Genomic DNA, 20,627 nt, shown 5'->3' with positions numbered 1-20,627 from the left:
CATCCACACATGAACGTCATTATCATCCTCTATAATGCTGGAACATAATCACTCGATTTATTTCTATGATAGACATGCTTACTTCATATTTTACTTCAGACAGGTTATCTGATGGTCTCTATGACGGCTGCGTGAAACTTGTTGTTTCTTCTAATTCTTCTAGCTTCTAATTCCTTTGCGTCAGCACTTTCTCTCTAACTACATTCATCAGGACAGCTCATCATCTTTCCACCCCTCCCCTCACTAGTCTCTCATCCCATCTCACACTACCAAATGAAAGGGAAACCCTGGTGTGTCTGAGGCTGGCTGGCAGCAAAGCCAGAGGTGGAAAGATGAGAAGAGAGAGAGAGTGTGAGAGAGAGACGTAAAGGCAAAGAAAAGGAAAAAGAAAAGAAAGGAAGGGGAGTAAAAGCACAGCCTGCTCTGACTGTAAATGCTATATGAAAACAGGAGAGTTTAAGCGTTAAGAGATGATTAGACTTTGTGGAATGAGCAAAGTTGGGCAATTAATAAAATACAACCGAAGTTTCAAGTCTGTGTTATGCACCTAGGAAACCGTGAGAATAGAGAAGCAGGTATTGCATTTGTACAGATCTGTATTCACTCGCTCACACACTCATCTTTTGTTGACATCCCACAACATGAAACTGCTAATCTAAAGGCACCATTTCCTTACAGTAACAGAGATATTTTGCCTTTATTGTCGGAATGTCACTTAGAAAATGAAAAACATGTTGGTATTTTCTACTCGTTATCTACTTCAGGAATTCATTCAATTCAATTTTATTTATATAGCACCAACAACAGTTGCCTCAAGGTGCTTTATATTGTAAGGTAAAGACTCTAAAATAATACGAACAAAGAAACAGAGAAAACCCCAACAATCATGTGACCCCCCTGTGAGCAAGCGCTTTGGCGAGAGCGGGAAGGAGAAACTCCCTTTTAACAGGAAGAAACCTCCAGCAGAACCAGGCTCAGGGAGGGGCGGGGCCATCTGCTGCCACCTGTTTGGGGCGAGGGGATGAAGACAGGAAAAAGATGCTGTGGAAGAGAGCCAGAGATGCAAAATAACATTACAATGGAGATAGACGTATGTTGCCTTCCACCTACATGGATATAATCTTAATTTGACTTCTGTTTTATTTCTTTTCTACTTAAAACTGACCTTCAACACTCAGTAGTAAAGTGCTACAAACATTTAATATAAGGGGAAGCTAATTCAGCACTGCCATAGATCAGCAAAGTTGCAGTTTGTTTTGTTTTGTTGCATTTTGTTTTTTCACTTTAATTTTTCACTTGGTTTGTTTAGGAAATGTTTTGGTTTGGGATAAAACAGTTCTTCACAATACAAGCCTAAATGTTGCAAAATGATTGGTTGAAAGGCTATTTTAGGCTATTTGTCTGAAGTGGCTACAAAGCTAGCACAGGGCTCACACTGTCTTGGAATAACGGCAAAAACATTGCAAAATGTGAATAAACAGTTTTTTGCAGAACTAAAGCTCAGTCATATCCACAGTCCACACACAAACACTTGTTTTCACTGAGCCTGCCTGATTGGACATATTGGAAGTTTGCAGGAACGTACAAACAGAGCTTGAGTGACACTCCCCTCGTCTTCTATGTGGGTGTTTTGCTGTAATAGACCTCTCTCACAGCAGATGTTTTGCCATGGCATAGCAGGAATGACATTTACAACAACTGTCTTCCATTAAGGTGAGTTCGCCTTAGCATCTGGTACTGTTCCCGCTGGTTTACTGTCACAGTGTTGTGACTTACTGGGGCACTTGATGGAATATAACCATCATTAATGAAACAGGTTTCACTTGTGCTTTTCCTTATATAACAAGTTAACGGCATGCCATGAACACATTCCAGTAGTAAAGGACAACGTGCACCTTTGTCATTACTATAACAAGAGTCTGCTAACATGTAATTTCCATCACAGCTCCATCGAGCTTTTACTGGAGGTGTAATTAGGCTGAAAACACCTGTTTGATAGAACGGGGCTTTTAAAGGCCTCAAATGCCTACCGTACACCCACGCAGGTGTTTCCACTTATCTTTCCAGATTAGATCTCTCCTCAGGACAGTGCCCACTGCAACTGCCTATGAATAACCCGTTGCACCTTAAACTTTACAATCCGTGCACAGCTCTGCACTGTGTGAATCTGAACAAAGGTCTGACCAGCACAATAACTTCAAACAGCAGGACACTGCTTAAGTTGCTTTTCTTTTTGCATATCTCTTTGGCTCTCAAAGCCCCACATTTCCTATTTATTTTTTTATTGGTAAAGGAAATAACAGCAAAGTGTTTGCAGCATGGCAAATATTCTGCATTTGCTTTAGGCAGCTGGTGTAACTCACTTCAGACCCACCAGGGGACATATTAAAGAACTCAGTTGAAAAGTTTCATTTTGAGAAAAAAAAAGAGAAGAAGAAGTAAAAACGTGATACACATTTCACAGTTTCTTAGTTAGTATTTATTTATTGTCATTGTCAAGAACAATGAAATTGCGTTTGGGGCTTCCATACAACCCAAAAAAGAAGAAAATAATAAATACCCCTTAAAACCCAAGTGTACCGGTACATATTTAACCCAGTGTGACTCCAATGCAATAGACAATCCTTAGCAATAACATGAGAACATGACAAGTAATGTTGGTAGAAATTCAGACAAAGACCTGAGAAACATGACAAAGTACAACAATGCAACCAATTCAATATTATTGTACTGTGAGATATGATATCAGATATGATTCTTCAGTTTTCTTAAAAGCATTTGTATTTTTTGTAATTCAGGAAGCTTCAAGGAAAGGCTGTGTTGTGTGCACATTTATATGTTTGCACACACGAAACTGTATTTTTATTGCTTCTCCTGTTCCCATGGCCGGGGCTCGGAAACACTCAGTGTAGGTTGTTTGTTCTTTCTTTTTTCTATTTGCATGTAGTAATGAAGTGTGCATCGTAGCTCTTTATAATTTGTGTTTTATTTAAATTCCACACAAACAGTTAAGTTATTGAAATATAAAGAACTCTTTTCTCCAGCTGTCAGAGATGTTTTACAAGCCATTTGTTTACCTTTAAATTGACCCAGCTGATGTTTCAATTTGAACTGAGTTTAGATAAAAACCACACAAGTCATCTCAGGGCATGTTCCACAGATATGGCATCATAACCTCTTTGCAAAGGGTTAACTCGGATCCATTTCTGCGACCGCTGTGTAGCTCAAGCATGCAGTCTCATATTGATTTTCACACTGAATACTGTATGTGCTTCAGTACAAAGACAGACAGACACACAAAAAATATCAGAAGTCCAGCAGGAGGCCGTGTTGATTCTGTATATCTCCCTCACAGATGAAAAATTGAAGCATTTCTATTAATCTGAACCAAAATAAGCATAAAACACTCAGTGAGGGATTGAGTGATTTGGGCTTTAATGCAGCCCACAGAGTATTTACAGTGGTGTTCTGCAAGGATTAGTTGCATGAGAGGATTAGTCAAGCTGCATTACTGCTGTTTTATTTAACTCACAACAGCAAAAGACTAAAAATAAAAGCCTCTTAAACACATTTAGGCTACATGAGAGGCCAGCCTGGACACTTTGACAAACATGATGTTTGTGTCCTCTTTAAAGACATGTACCGGAAAGAGATGTGCAAAACACACCCACGCACAGACACACACAGACACACACTTTCTCACATACTCAACTCTCTGCACTTAATCTATAATCTAGTAATCTGCTGAAAGTTGCCCTGTTCAGCATATGCTGTGCTTGGAGACACTGTGTCATATTAGTTAAGGCGATGATGCTGGTGAGAATAAAGCATATGCAGATACTGACAGAATCAACAGAGTGGGAAACTCTCCGAGAGAGGAGAGGATTAATGCAGACAGACTGGAAAAGAAGGAAGCACCGTGAAAGAGAAAGAATGAAATTTGCAGAGGCAGCACAACTCAGCCATCTCTCCCTCTCTTTCAGTCTCGTTCTCTTTCCTTGCATCAGCACTGATCACATACATCAGTAAAGTAAAGAGCACCCCATCCATCAATGTATGACTCTGGAGCTGCTGTCAGGAATACTGAAGCTGTTCCTCACAGCCGCGCAAACACACAAAAGCACAATCATATGCATACTGCGCAATATATCAACATCGGCATTATAGCAACCAGAATAGACACCCTGTCAATGCGGTAACGTTTGCTTCACTTGAAAATACACAAAATGTGCCTTTTACAAAATCACACTTATATTGAAGCAAACGCAACTGGAAGAAAATATATACTTGCTCTGTGCTCGGCTCCCTTCAGCTTGTTCCTATTTGCTTAATTTATTCTTCATGTCAAAACATGTTCTAGTCTTGGTCCAGGATGACCCTTTAATTTCTTCTTCATTTGGAGACTTGATTCTAATAGCGGCGGTCCATTATCTGCATCATTCTAACACAAACACTACTGGAAATCTGCTTCTGCGGCTGCCTTGTTAAATGAAGGTTTAAACTCATTTATTCTTTTTCATGTCAACGTATGCGAAGCTCCAATATAGGAGAAGTGTGTTTCATACAAGCTCTGCTGGGAAAACAGAAAAAAAGGGCCAGTCAATGCTACTTTACATCCAGCCAGCAGAAGACAAGCCACACTTGGGAGTGTGCATATGTACCCAAGCTAAACAGGAATTAGGTTTATGATTTGCTGTTTAGTAGCATTAATCCATTCAGATCTTTCTTGGTACACATGGCTGAGAAAACAAAAGCTTTGGATGGAGTCCTGCATTTCCTGACAGACACAAATATGTAAATGGTTCAAAAGGTAACATCCAGCCGTTTGTTTGCTTTCCAAACACCTGGTCATTTGCTGAATCTCCTGAGATCAAACACAGAAACTGTGTACACGGGGAAAAGAAAAGGGAGCGATATGAGAGCAAATGGACCCCAAGGAGGTAAAGCAAAAGGCTTTGATGTGCTCTGAGCATGCCTGTTTACAAATTATACAATACGATTCAGAGGTGCATTTTTCAATGGCAATTCATAACTATGCAAATAATAAACAGCCACTGACTCAATGAAATACATCCTGTTTTTGAAGGGCTCAGCTTTCTGGTTACAGTCCAAACATGAGGTGTAATGGGAGGTTTTTAATTTGACTATAAGTGTGAACGTGAGCATTATGTGCAGTACGTGATGCTCTTGTGCTCTAGACCAGAGAAAAGCTCCAAAAACTCAAAGCTGGACGGGACAAACATACAAAACAATGAATGAGTACAGACTAAGACAAGATAATGGTAACAGCAAGCCAGAGAAAGCAGCTGTTATGAGCTTTGTTTTAACACAAAAGAAATTCAATCTGAGAACAACAGAACCAAATCTCATAGAAAATAAACTGCAAATAATCAGTAGACTAGTCAATAGTCTCACACAGACACACTGTAAAACCTAATAATGTGCCTTATTCAAAATATTAAGTAGAGTGAACTCGGTAATTATCAACTTGTTATTAGCACTAAAAGCTGATCAACTCAGTTTACTTCAACTAAGTAAGCTGGAGATGCTGCTTTTCAGTGGTGGAATGTATCTAAGCACACTTACTCTATTCTGTACTTAAATAGGTTCCAACGTGCTGCTTTGCCTCATTTCATATTTGACTTCATTATCTGACAGTTTATATTTGTATGCTTGGTTTGAGGCTCTGGACCAGCACTCCTCCCAGTAAGCTGTTGGACAGAAAGATGTCAATTGAGTGTTTTTTTTAGTTTTCGTATATATATTCGTAATTTTCAGAGTCATTTAGATTAATCATGCTAAAGTTTAATCGTACTTTAGACCAACCTGTTTTACTTCTCGCTTGTGCTTTGTGAGAGTGTTTACTGATCTTTTCCTGTCTTCTGTTATTAGACGTGAGATATGACTGCACTATGCTGTTGTCCTCAAAGGAACTCCAGCAGTTCTTGTTGTTGACTCCAGTAAATTCTACAAGACATGCTGCGTAAGTAAACGCAAACAACAACAGTTTGGTCTGCATTTCTTGAAAGATCATATCTCACAAACCTAGTTTAGAGGTACCAAACTATCTGCACAGTATATAGTGAAGTCCGCAAATCTTTGAACAATTTGTTTTGCACCCACATTATTCTGCAGATCATCTGAAAGGTATATCGACACTTTGTCATTAAAATGAAATAATGAATTGATTTTACATCTAGATAGAAGGCATTCAGAATGAAAAGTTAGTGACCATGGTTGCATAGCCCTTTTTAAAAATATGCTGTTATGGTGTTATTGTTTGTCGGGCGGCGGTCAGGACTATCGAGGCACTGAATATCACCTGTGGGGACATTTGGGAGGTTGAGGGATGCTGACCTCAATAAACAGCTTGGGTATCTGCGGCTGTATGTTCTGCACACTGAGAGAGGAGCTGAACTATCAACTATCACCACATGATGGTGAGTTGGATCAGGTGGCGGGGGAGGATGCCGGACACACCTGGCACACTCAAACATATAGTGTAGACTGGGGGCGCCTGGTAGAGGTTCAGGAGATCTTCAACTCCCAGTTCAACAGTGGCAGGGGGACAATGTTCTGCAACTCCATAGCTGCTGCAAGGAGCACTGGCTGCAGAACCAACCACCTTGCTGGATATGCTGGACACTGCAGAACAGTGTAAATAAAAAGTTGGGCGGATTTTAACTGCATTACGAGATGTGTTTTTAATTATTATTTTTTATTTATAGTTACATACTGTAACTAATTAGATTGTACAGGGTGCTCATAATGAATAAGTTGCCCTACCTTCATTATTTTCAGTATGCTTTACATATTTTTCTTTGAGGCAAAGAGTCTGCATATTTTTTTTTGTTGGAGGGACACCAAAGCTTTCCCAAACCAGCTGAGAGCAGTAATCTCTGCAGTGTGTCCTGGGTCTGCCTTGGAGTTTTGTCCAAGTGGGACATGCAAAGAAATCCTGGTCACATAGCAAAGCTACCTAAACTTTCACGAAGCGGTATGAAATCATAGTTGTGTTAGCAGTCTGTGGATATGAACGTGGCTTTGAAAGTGATATAATCAGGATGCGGATTTAGATTTTCTGGGCCAGGTCATATGACTTTGTCATTACAACTAGCAGATATCCTGTTCAAAGCATTTTCCTATCTAGTATCAGTATTCAACAGAAGACTGTGAAGCATCACTGCAGTAAGTCACAAAATTGTTTTGTGGTGCTAGTTTATAGTTTAGTTAGTTGTTTAAAAGATTTGTATATGATACCTTTCACCATCTTTATTATTTACACCTTTCACCTGGAAATCTACTTGAATTCCTTGCTAGATTTCCATTATATAACATAAAAAGTTTGTCTGCTAGGTGTCTTTAATCAAGAACACCCAAGCCTCTTCGAAGCTACTCTGGTCATCCTTGACTCTAATAAAAGGAAATTGTATATATTGGTTATACATATTTCAGCCCGACTCTTAGTTAAAAGGATGATTCCTGTCTCAATGTGACTCATGTAAAACAGAGCCAAAAGTTCTGCTGACGCAGAATTGGAAATTCAAATGCATGTGTCTGTAAGACGGTGTTCCCATGAATACCAAAGGCGAGCATTGTACAAACACATAAGTACAAAAGCGCTGCGCCACCCACCAGGTAAATACCTCTGGAGGACAAATTGGAAATTGAATCATAAACTATAAAGAGCCAAGGTTGAGTTCAGCTGCGGAAGAAAAGAGAGACGAGATGGAGGTGGAGAGGAGAAAAGAAAGAACGGCTACATTAAATAAAAGTTCACCCGTTCTCTCCTGCCCCGGCAAAAATTCACGCTGTGCTACCTGATTGAAATTTCCTGGTTTAATAGCTGTGAAATAAAGTAAAAGTTGGGAAGAGGAGGAAAGAGAGAAAATGAAACAGAGGGCAAAAGAGAGGAAAGCAGCAGCGGCGGAACAACACGGGAGAGAGAAGGAGACTTGAAAACCAAAGACCAGCGGACACAAGGACATGATGGAAAGCGAAGTCTAAAAAATTCAATCAAAGCTACTCTTTGCCTTTTTTATAGTATTTCCTTAACAAACTGCTAATTCATATTGATATTGTATTGTCCTGTGCGCATATGCAAGACGTCCTTGGGTGTCTTTTGCAAAGGGAAACTGGATTTCCTCAAATAAGTAAAACAGGTAACTATCCTAGTTCCAGTCAGTGGCTAAAACAAAGTCAATAGAGGCTTTATGCTTTTACTTAAGAAAGCAAACTGTACCAAGGTGGGTCTAGGCAGGGTTAGCTAGAGAGCTAAAAGGTAACGATTTCCTCTAATGAATGCAATGAGAGGACCCCAGTGAGGAAATCTCACTGTGCGGGGAAAGGAAACTTTCTATTTACACCAATTAGTCCAAACACGTAATCAGCACAGCACAAAGAGACACCAGTGCATCCATCTAACATTACCTCGGAAGGGTTGATGGAGAAGGGGGGAAATCAATTCTATCTTCATTTTATTTCAAATTTAGCATCTAGATCTACAGATCTATTTAGATGTAACTGAATTTTAAATTATGAAATTATAAGAACAGAGGGAGTTTATTATTTTAGGCTCCACAGTACTTGTTTTTGGAGAAATGCATCGACTATCACACACTGTCCTGTTTCATTCAAGACGTGAGAACATAACATAAAGTTCTCATAAAGTCACAATGATTTCAATAGATTTTAAAGAAAGTCAAATTTGTAACTGTTGAGATTTATTACATAACCATGTGTAACCAATACAACACTTCAATACTGTCATAAATTCCTCATATTTGCCACCTGTAAGTATTAATATTAATTCAACATTAATGAAAAATTAATACTTTAATTTTTGTGTATTTTGGTTCACTTTAGTAAAACAAAACCTTAAATTCCAAACTAAAAGAATGAGATTTAGGGTATTTTTACTCCTTTCAAACGTTGAAACATTTTACACGTTCGCCTAACAAGAGAAAGATCCCACAAACTCGGCTGAATCAAACATGAGGAAGTACCTGCTTCGGCAACCCTTCGTTAAAATCCAAAAATGGAACTGACAACACCAACAACAACAACAGCATTAGCAGCTCTTTAGCTCAGGTACAGCTGAACGGTGTGACTTTAACCCAAACGTAATTAATTTTTAGTGTTTTTCTCATAATCATCTGAGCTTTTTTGCAGTTTTTTGGAAATTTTAAAAAAAGATCTCGTTTTGCCAGCGTTGCAAGGCACCATAAAGTAGGAGATCATACGTGGGTAATGATAGAGCACAGTGTGTTTTTATGTGTGTTTGCAGGAGCATTTAATCTGATAACACTGCATTCATAGAAACGCAGCAGGAACTGCCAGCGTGAGTCAGTTCCTGACTTTGTCATTTCATCAGCGATTTGAACAATTATCAGTGATTTTTGAAACATTGAAGCTGACCTGTAAGATTTGTGAATAATTCTTTAGCACCACTCTATGGTTTACATTTTGTTCCAATCAAGCTGAAGAACAGTATTCTTGAATTTGAGGTAGCACCAGTCATTAGTAAGAAACTTGGTTGGCCTCAGTTTTACCTTCAGAACTGCTGTAATTCGTTCTGACATAAATTCAAGAAGGTGCTACTAACGTTGTTCAGAGAAGCTGGTCTAAAAACAACACACACCTTTTGCAGATTTGTAAAAGCAGTTTTTATGAGGTGATTCTTCAAACATCTAAAAGGTGCTCCAGCTGTACTGATACTTTTTTAATAGTAAATTTATTGTCAGAAAAACACTTCTGAGATGATGTGTGCTGTGGTTATAAAGGCAAAGCAACTACATTCAAGGAGAGTATTTAAATGTTGCTCAAGAGGATCAATGTGTGCCAGGACAAACAAACACTTCCATCACACCTAGGGATGGGTACTGATAAGATTTTCACGATTCCGATTCCATTTTTGATTCTGTTTAAAGATTCGATTCTTTATCGATTCTTTTTAAAAAGGAGAACACTAAGGTCGATTAGCTTAGAACTTTGTTTTATATCTTCTCTTTGAACAAGATAGAAATTTAGGAGTAACATGGCCTTACAAACCCAACACTGAGAGCTTTAGAGATCCAGCCTACGGCTCTTCAATGGGGTGTCACAGGGTCCCCAGGAAAAAACATTGTAAATGTAAAATAATAAAATAAATATTCTTCTGTAGCAATAACAAAGTGTAACATAAATTATTCTATTACACAAGAATATCCAGTAATGTCCCTGCCTACAATTAAACACATTCACTTACTGAAAATCATCTGCTGTGGCAAACGGGTGCAAGCCTTTGACCACAAACTGAGTCACTGCTCGGTGACATTCGTCTATCCTGCCTGAAAGGAGACGCTACCGGCAGACTGCAGCGAGAACTGCCAGCATCTGAGCCGGACTCTGTCTGTCTCATCATGGTCACTAAATGCACAGTAATGGCAGGTTTGTAATAAGGCAGATCGCACTAACATAATATGCACTGTTAGTTGATTATTTACCTGCCGCATTAACGGGAGAGGACGTGCAAACGTTACCGCTGCTGCTGGGTTGAGATTCACGAGTCCGGAATTAAAAACACGACATTCATTTAAGGTCATCGTGTGTTTTGTGAGCAAATGCTTTTGCATATTCGTAGTGTTTCCTCCCTTAAATGAAATCTCTACTTTGCAAGTATTGCAAGTTGCCCTGTTTTCATCCGTTCTCGTAAAGTGTAACCAAACTTTTGAGCGTTTGAGCCGCCGTGTTTCCTGCCAGGTAAATGACGCTCCGCAACGTGGTGACGTCATTTGGGGCGACTGGAATCGATAAGAGAATCGTTTGCAAAAATGGCAAACACTTCCAAGGAATTGAAACAGTGGGAACGTTTTCGATTCCCATCCCTAATCACCACAAGACTGAACTTTTGATACTTTCCGTTTGGGAATTTAAATACGTGCTTCTGCATAACTGGCTGTGGCAAGTAGTTATTAGATTTCCTCTCACTTTTTTTGTTTGTTTGTTTTGGGCTTCTTCTTCTTCTTCTTCTTCTTTTTTACTATTCCCCATATGTCAGATGGATTGAGATGGTTTTATACAAATCAGCATTTTTCCAAAATCTAGCATGTCTGGCACCAAACCCTGTGCCACATCCAGTCCCTTAAACCACTTTTTGTCCCCATTCTGATGCTTTGTTTGAACTCCAGCGACTCTTCTTAACCATGTCTACATGCCTAAAAACATTTAGTTTTCTCTATATATGTCCTTTAACAAGCCTCTGAAAGGGTTTCAGTTACCAGACAGAATATTTTCATATATACATACACTATAAAGAGCATGGTGCTAGTCCTTAGTAACACAATCACAGCCTCACAATCCATTTCTTGTTTATGTGCTACTCTGGTTCTTTAGGCAGAGGCCATGAATCACGCTGCCTCTAAGCAGAGTTCATCTTGCTGTCTGGCTTCACCTTTCTGCTTTTATAGATATTCATTTGCTACACTTGGTAAAAAAAAAAAAGAAAAAAAACCCCCAGCTATAAACACACTGTCCTCCAGTAGAAAAACCATTTTGATTGCTTTGTGATCTTCTTGTTCAATATTTCAGCAAACAGGCAGCCTGCCTGACAGACATTAGAAACACATTTCTCCAGAATATCGGTGGAATCTTGTTTGAGCAGGAATAAGTACAGAAGATGATCCTGTGACAAACTCCAAAAGTCTAGAAGGCCTGTAGCCAATCATCAGATACACTCCTGGCACGTTAATGGCTTAAAACAATACGCGCATTACCAAGGACACGGTGATTGGTGAAGGAGAGTATATGCTAATTCAGTTATTCAGTTATGAAATTTGTCAACTGTAACCGCTGATATAGAGCGAGGGAGAAAAAGAAAAGCTAGCCAGAGGCTACGTAAAACCCAAACTGCCGAACAAATGGGCAGATCATAAATAACATGTGTCTCTCTTGCTGTGAGGCAGCAGGACAGTCGGTGTTCAGTGGAAACCAGAGTGACAAAATACGATGTAACTGAAACTTAATAATTGTGTGAAATCATAAATACTGCTCTAACAAACAGTATTCATTGCTATGCAGCTTCCTGCTCATAAAATAATTATTTTATGATTACCGCACTGACTGATGTTAATGTCAGCAGCTATTTGTGAGACAGTGATATTTAAAATGGGTAATTAAAAGTGATTTTCTCCCTGTCTGCCACTCGCCACCACCGATGACTCCACGTCTGTCATCAGTCAGATGTTGCAATGTAATTATATGGGAACACACACATGCACAACCTCAGTTTCAAGCAATGTGCAATCTTTTGTTTCATTTCCCAACAAAAATGATATTCATTCAACAGGTGAAGCAGGTGTGGATGATGGAGTAAGAGGGCTTTAAAGATGGAAAGTAGGATCCAGCCAAGTTCCTGGCAGTGTGATCCCTCTATGGTGCCTCGTACACATGCGTATTCCACCCCCACTGTTATTTTAGCTTATAACTGTAGACGAAAGTCTTGGCTTCGTTGTTGCTCTCATGCTGTAGAGTTGTATCACAGTTAGTGAAGGAAGATTCTGGCGTTTATTATATTTATTATTCTCGTGTGTTTATTGTTCAATGATCATTTTTAATTGCCCTGGGTCAGCACGTCTCAATTTCAATAAAGTTGTATTTACAGAGGGAAAGGGACTGAAAGCGTCTGCTACATTTGCATTTATTTATTGGATTTCAAAGAGATTTACAATGTGCTGAGTTTATTATTATTCTCATCAGAGATGAAACGATGTGCAAAGCACTGTGCTCACGTTTATCTAGCGCTGTCTGGTCCTACTGACTGCTCAAAGCACTTTTTAACCACACAGTCATGCAACGCTTTTTATTCTGCACATTTCCAAGCACTTTATCTACCTCACATCCGTGGCCAATTTACAATCACCTATTAACCTAACATGCGGGTGTTTGGACTGTGGGAAGAAACCAGAGTACCCAGAGGAAACCCACGCAGGGAGAGTGAGAACATGCACACTCCACACAGAGGTGCTGAACCAGGAACCTTCTGGCTGGGAGGTAACATTGCTAACCGCTGCACAACTGTGCGGCTGCACTAAAATGCACAGTCTGGGCCACATGCTTAATTTAAAACATTTAGGAAGAAGAAGATTTTAAAAGAAGGAAATATTCTTTCCCAGTGTGAGCAGAGCAGGCCACATTAAAAGTATAATAAGTGACAGTATAATGTTCTTCTGATCGTCTGTCTCACTGTCAGTAATTACTGATTTCATTAATTTGGTCTCTTTCTCTCTCATGCATGAATTCTTTAACTCGTGACCTGTGATTTAAAAGTGGAAGGAAGTGCTGGGATGTTTGTCAGCATGAAAAATTTCACATTTGTAATTTTCAGCTTGAATTTTTCACAAGCCATATGGAACCGTGTTGTAGACCAAGCATGGAGTGCAGCTTTACTGTGGAGCAGCCACTAAGGAGGGCAGACAGCCTGTCTCTGCACATCACATTAGAGAGCCTCCTTGGCCATGTATGCATATAGATGTGTGTGCACGTGGGTTTTTTATTTGTGTGTGTCCTTCCATGTGGATCTACAGAGGGTCTGTCGGCGTGCCTGACTGAATGCACATGTCCCTCTGAGCATGTGCGAGAGTAGTTTAGCACATGTGACTTCGCCTTCTATGTCTTTCTCCTTACATCTGTATTTTCCTGTCTTGGCAGTCACAATGCCTTTCAGAGTAACTTAAGTTCTTAGTAGTCTCTAATGAGTGACGATGTATAGAGATTGCAGCCTATAGACTGAGAATCAATGACTCGACAGTGTGTGGTGAAGTGATCAGCATAATCGCTGTTCCGCTTTACTTCAAAGTCCAAGCCAAGCTGTTTCTTCAAGACTATCGGCAGAACCACTGAGTCATTTAACCAAGGCCTAGACTGCAAATAAGATCTCTTCATTGTAGGAGATCTATAGTCTACTAAGTGTAAGCGCTCTGTGGTCTAGGTGTTACACATTTCGGTATAATAAAATGTGCGAATAAGGCAGAATAAACAGGATTGGTGGTTTAACAGATGGAGAGGCACTAATGGCATAGAAAAGGCATCATTTTCTATTTTTCTACTCTGGCTTGAGAGATACAAAAAAGAACAGAAACTACAAAGACACACACACACACACTCTCCTGCAGACACACACTTATATCCTGAGACTTCTTCAACCACTTCTCAGTTCCATCAGTTCTTCTCCTGAGGTTGCTGTTCCTGTCTTGTCTCTACATGCCTTGTGAAATGAATTCAAGAATGCGCATGCACACATATTCACACAAACGTGTTAATGCTGGCTGAAGTAAAACCTAGCCGGGAGACATTTGATGTATTGCCATCATGGCTGGCTGGTGTTAGGTAAGGTGGAATCCACTCACTGTTAACTTGAATCGGATTCACTTCTTGCAACAAGAGAACCGCTGATCGAAGCACACAAACCGAGCTCCTTGCTTTGTCTCTCAGGTAAACGGACTGCTGTTTTGAACATATAACCGCTTTAAAATAGGTCAATCATTACCTAAATTCAGACAATTTTCAGAAAGAACAATAAAAAAATAGAAGCTAAAAAAAACTGAATAAATAAATCAGTTTTTTTACTCCTTTCACTGTACCTGCATGATGGATATGAATAAAGTACTCGATAACCAGGTTTCACTCACGGTGCACTTTAGAAACATACCTGCCCAAGAGGTTAACGTACCATTTGTCCAGTATGTTCATCATTTTCCTGAAGCCTTCATCACTCGTGTTTACTCAACACATATCTTTAAATGTAATGTAATTTCAATGTGCCTATGCATTTGACGGATACACTCGTTTGCTGTACAGTTTTATGGATGATTCACGTTAGCCTCCAATGTATCATTTCTCCTGGTTTTCATGCATTAATTAACTGCAGCTTTTGGTGTTTTTTCAGGCAGTTAAATAAAATATTTGTGCTGCTATTCTGCACAGATAAAACTACAACTCTACAGCACTCCTGGCAAATTATTTTGTCTTGTTTCAATTCAATTCAGGTTTATTTATATAGTGCAAAATCACAACCAAAGTCACCACAAGGCCCCCTATATTAAAAAGACCCACAGTAATAAAGAGAAAACGCCCCATGCAACCAAGCAAATGGTGACACAGGGAAGGAAAAACTCCCTTCTAAAGAAACCTGTTCAGGGAGGGGCAGCCATCTGGTGACTGACAGACCCAGTATGACTGTGCAGCGTGCTCGAACTCTGAATCTGAACTACCGTATTTACAGAAAAAAATGGCAATAGCCAATATTCAAGTCAAAGCTTCAAAATGGCCCAAATCAATTGGTGATGTCATAGTAGCTACATCGCCCAATTATAAATAGTCTGTGCTGACAACACTTTACATAGTCAGCATGAATCTACATTAGCTTTTGATTATCCCAAATTCTCACTGTAGAGATTGTCCAAGAAAATGTAAATCATTGCTTCAGAAATGAAACCGGCAGCCACGAATTGATTTGACTTGAACGTTTAAAGAGAGAACGGGGAGCTGTAATGGCAGTGACCACAGCCGCTCACTGGGGTACTCTTATAATGAAAGCAAAACCGAATAGCTTTAGTGACTCCCAACATTGTAATCAAATTTACTTTACATGCCTGTGTGTGTGTGTGTGTGTGTGTGTGTGTGTGTGTGTGTGTGTGTGTGTGTGTGTGTGTGTGTGTGTACCTCTGTGAATGCATGTGCCAAAGAGAAAGAGACAGAGGGTGTGTTTTGAATTAGTGAGAGCGACAACCTTGAGGTGACCTAAAGGATTGTATTCAGTAATTATCTGATTACTCGTCTGTTTTTCCTCACTCAGACACCCTGCAACTGGATAATGCTGTAACTCACTGATCACAACCTACTTTACAATCAATTACCCATTAACAGAAGAACGGTCACAATGCACACGGGCAGACAAACGCCGCCTTTGCTGCCACCGTTTCAAAGCAAAATGTGACAAAAGAAAAACACAAAAGTGCAAATTCTAAACTTTTCCTCATCTTGTGACTTTTCTATTTATCTGCCTCACTCGCTGTTTTTCTCGTAGCTTTGTGCAGACCTCAGCACTTCGCTGAAAGCCTGGTGAAGCACCACAGTGAGAAGGTGTCTCCGTCCCCTCTCAATGTCTTTTCACGATCCTTCCATTTATGAAAATGTTTGCCCTTGCCTTGTCAAAAATGTCTCTTTGAGAGGAGATGATGCCTGGCAGCCAGAGAACAGGAGAGTCAATCTTACACACAAACAGCCACAAAACACACACGCAAAGCCATGGATATAGGTACTCACATTTCAACAAGGACACACATTTACTACACACACACACAATCTCACAAAAAAACCCTTCTTGTCTCCAAGAAGCGATAACATTATGAGAAATTTTCAGTTTGTACAAGGAAGGCCAAAGGAGGGGCGCACGTCCACCTAAGATGCCAGATTAAAGAAAAGATTCAGACTCATCAATCATTCTCCCTTTCAGTCATCCCTTAATGGAACATCTGCACGAGGCAGATGTTAAGACGTAAATACACCGGCTGCAATATAAATATCCTTCACGTCGCTCACGTTAGATACGCAGCACCAAAAATGACAACGACAGCCAGTTCAGATGAAGGGCAGCTGGTGCACAACACTTATCACAACATGAAAGCCGAAGGCACAGCGTAACATTTTCAAGCCATCACAGCATATTATATGAAGTCAAACCGAACACGCGACACTAAAATCACTTCCTGCTTTTATCCTTAGGTGATTTTGTCATTTTCAATTATTGAGTTTGGTTGGGTAAGGTTTTTGCTTGTTTTTTTCATTTTATTAGTTACATCCAAATCTGCCCCACAAATCTTGAAATGGATTTTTCTGGGTAATACTTGTGGTTCCTGGAATATTTAAAAGTAGATCCTTTAGCTCGGGAGACAGACAGCCTTTCCGCTTTTAGGATTAGGCTTAAAACTTTCCTTTTTTAGAAATCATATAGATAAGTCTAGATCCGGTGGCCCAGAGTCCTTCCTTAGTTACACTGAACAACACTTGGGCAGGGGCTCCTGGGGGGTTCCCATCTTTTTCACTCATTATCCATTTAATAATTAGTTACTATTTACTTTGGCTTCCACAGGGTGTCTTTTGTCCTGTCTACCTCCCCTGATCCGGTCATCCAACCACAGCAGATTCCAAAGGTTTCTTCGCACTGTCACCAAGTGCTTACACATTTGTAGGGTCATATTGTCGGGTCTTTACCTTATGATATAAAATGCCTTGAGGTGGCTGTTGTTGTCAGTTAGTGCTACATAAATAAAATAGACTTGTACTGAACTGACTTGGATTGAGAGGCACCAGCCTTTCAAACTTACTTATGCTGCTTGAGAATTAAAAGTGATTAAGAACAGCTTACATTATAATGACCTTCACTGCAAGCCTACAGCCAATAAAGCCTGTAAGTCCAGCACTCTGACATACCCCTAATAAAAATCGTAACTGTAAAAGCTTCACGACGACACAGAATGAATTCACATTCCTGCCTGTATGTGCATGTAACTGAACAGCATGACCTCAGGAACATAAAAAGCTCTTATTCCAGCACAGGTAGCAGCTATAACGTGTTCCGCCTTAAATCTTTGTTGCCTAGAGGTATGGGATTTTCAGTGTCACACACATGTGATCTTTGTGAACCAGGGAGGCGAGTACCCAACCTTCACATGAGAAATGAACTGAAAAGTAGTACGAGGCCTTTGGGCTCAATCACGGTAGTGACTCAGCCACTTGAATCACACGGGAAGGATATCACACAACCAGGGATTTCTAATCCACAAAAGCTCACTTCTCACTGTCTGTGCTGTAACCCCCAGGCATTTTTGAGAGTCACCCACCCTGATGGGACTGCGAGCACGCGAACGCCTCTGAACTGGGAAGACCTTTCTTGTTGGATTACTTGTACTCCCCTTTCTTTTATTAAAGAAGTTTTGTGTGTTCTTCCTGGCAATCTGCCTCGGTGGTCTCGTATTTCATTGTGAATCCGACCTCGGTGTTCCCTCAGGTAGCACGCGGTGTATTCACTATAACTTTACAATATGTGAAAAGAAATTGGCTGCAGAGGTAATCTACAATAGAGCCAATATTGTGGATGTTGTAAACAGACAATGACCCACCGACAGGTGAATATACAGTACACAAGCGGACATATAGATATACAGCTACCTACCTGTGTGGCTTCTGTGTGCATGTGTGAGGGAGGCCAGACAAAGAGATAGCAGCAGACTCCACACACCTACTCCACAAATGCAAGGACCCCGTTCCCGCATTCTGTCAAAGGGAAAGTAAGCACACAAATGTTGTTAGTGGACAGAAGAGAAGAGACAAATTTAGAGAATGCATTGCTTTACTTGTATATATGCAAAAAACATTCATTTGATTCTCACTGCAGAACTGTTATTAGTGACTCTCTATCCCCCTCTACCTAATTGGGCACCACCTTTCTCATTTATGCAAGTCTGAACCTAATCAAGCACCACACACTGCTGTATATGTTCATGCATGAAGTGAAAAAAGCATCAGCTGAAGCGCAAAGGTTAGTTCAGTGTTTCCCATGAATTCACCAGAACGTTCTCGCACAATAACATGTTAGGCGTTTTGGTAGAAACACTTTAAGAAGTCAGGTGGTGTAAAGAGCAACATTCACACAGTCATACTCTAAAGCAGTGGTTCTTGACCTGGGTTCGATCGAACCCTAGGGGTTCGGCAGAGCCTCCGCCATGACATGCATGGCTCATTTTGTGCAGAGTAAAAAACATATCTATGTCTTGAATTTGAAAAACATCATATTTTATTTTTCACTAAAGAGGGGTTCAGTGAATGCGCACATGAAACTGGTGGGGTTCGGTACCTCCAACAAGGTTAAGAACCACTGCTCTAAAGGATCTATTGAGGGCAACTTGGGGTTAAGTCTCTTGCCTAAGGATACTTGATTGGCATGCGGGCTGGATGAGCAGAGGACCAATCCATACACATTCATTCTACCACCTGAACCACATAACTGACTGCAAGTACACAAAAAGCACCTAACGCAGTCCACATTAAGAGCCGGGCTTGGTGGATGTCTGAAACACGGGACTATCACTCAGAAGACTGCTGGTTAAACCATGTTCAACACAAACCTTTTTACATTTACACTTATTTTTTCCTATTTGGCAGATGATTAGGGTAAAGTCTGGTTGGGACTCGAGTCCATGGTTTTGGATTGAAGTTATTACCGTTTAAACTCTGTGGTGAAAGGGTTTCCTTGTTGGCAGAAAGTCCTGAGGATAATCTTTTGCTGTGGGGCTGCACCTTCAACCTAACGCCATAAAACAGCTATATTCAATCTCAGAAAACTGTCTTAAAATCACTGAAAGCTCTCTTCGAGTTCTGTCTAATGAAGCTTGGGCATAAGTTCAGTAAGGAAGATCTGTAATCACTCATCTGGCTGGTTTTCTGGGTGTCAGGTTGCTTTTCTATTCTTTAAATCACTCCCACTTTCCCACGCTGTCAGTCTCAATGTCATCATTACTCTAGTCCAATCATCTTCTTTCCTGCCCTCTTTGAGCCAATCAACCTCTGCTTTATGTGATTTACATCTGTGATCTCCATCATTTTCCCTTTCAAACTCATTCGTGCAACCCACCTCCTGCCCATCTCCAACTCACAGACACCTCAGAGATGTATCCAAGCCTCAGTCTTCGTCTTCACCACCACCAGCATCTAGACTCCGGGGAGTCCTGTCCTAAATCGCCGCTGGGACTCCATTCTGCCATGATGGGTCATCAGAGTCTAACCACCAAATATAATAATTTCTCAATAAACAATGTTCAGTTCTTCCAAGTGAGTTCTTCCATTTCTCTTTATTGAACTAAGGTAGAGCCTGTTGCAGAAACGAAGTTCAAATTGATTTTGTTCCTAGGTTTGAATCACACATGTATAAAGCTGTTCAGTCTTGCTTCCTAGAAATTAGAAGTATGTCTAGTGGAAAACAAATAAAACTTTCACACCGAGACCTGGAGAAAGCCATCCACATATTTATTTTCTCTACTGCAACTCTCTCCTGTCTGGCATGAATGAAAAGTTACTCTCTTGCCTGCAGCTGGTTCAGAATTCAGCAGCACAGCTTCTTACTGGTATTAGCAGACAGCAATCACATCACTCAATTCCTGGCTTTTTTCCATTGGCTCCCTGTACGATTTAGAATTGATTTTAAGATTTTAATCATCACTTTTTAACGATGTTGCAATCTGGCCCCAAGCTACTTGGATGAAATGTTGACCCTGTATGAGCTAACTTCAAGCCTTAGATCCTCACATGGGGCCCTTTTGGCTAAATCATAGTCAAGAATAAAATCTAAAAGTGATTGTGCTTCTGTTTTTGGGGCCTCTCAACTTTGGAATGACCTACCTGAGGAAATAAAATGTGCAGAATTAGTAAAGCTCTAAATCACTTTTTGAGACACTTTTTATGTGATTTCATTACATGTGATGTCTTTCATATTCTTTGATCCTCTGGTTAACATCTTTCATATGTCACATTTTAAATCTTTGTGTGTGTGTGTGTGTGTGTGTGTGTGTGTGTGTGTGTGTGTGTGTGTGTGT

At 40.2% G+C, this 20,627-nt stretch overlaps 1 protein-coding gene across 1 annotated transcript in view; it reads right to left on the bottom strand.

Annotated features, from left to right (window-relative positions):
• LOC102211783 (protein FAM19A2-like) overlaps window positions 1–20,627 on the bottom strand; it is an 80,067-nt gene that overhangs the window by 28,722 nt on the left and 30,718 nt on the right. The window contains exon 2 of the mRNA XM_005732532.1: window positions 18,212–18,312. Within this exon, the coding sequence (XP_005732589.1) occupies window positions 18,212–18,311 (100 nt within the window). The 5' untranslated portion in view covers window position 18,312. The remainder of the gene's footprint in view (window positions 1–18,211; window positions 18,313–20,627) is intronic.

Source organism: Pundamilia nyererei, unplaced genomic scaffold (genome assembly GCF_000239375.1).
Source record: "Pundamilia nyererei isolate P.nyererei 1_Seehausen unplaced genomic scaffold, PunNye1.0 scaffold00047, whole genome shotgun sequence".
Taxonomy (NCBI): domain Eukaryota; kingdom Metazoa; phylum Chordata; class Actinopteri; order Cichliformes; family Cichlidae; genus Pundamilia; species Pundamilia nyererei.
This window is presented reverse-complemented; position numbering and strand designations above follow the sequence as displayed.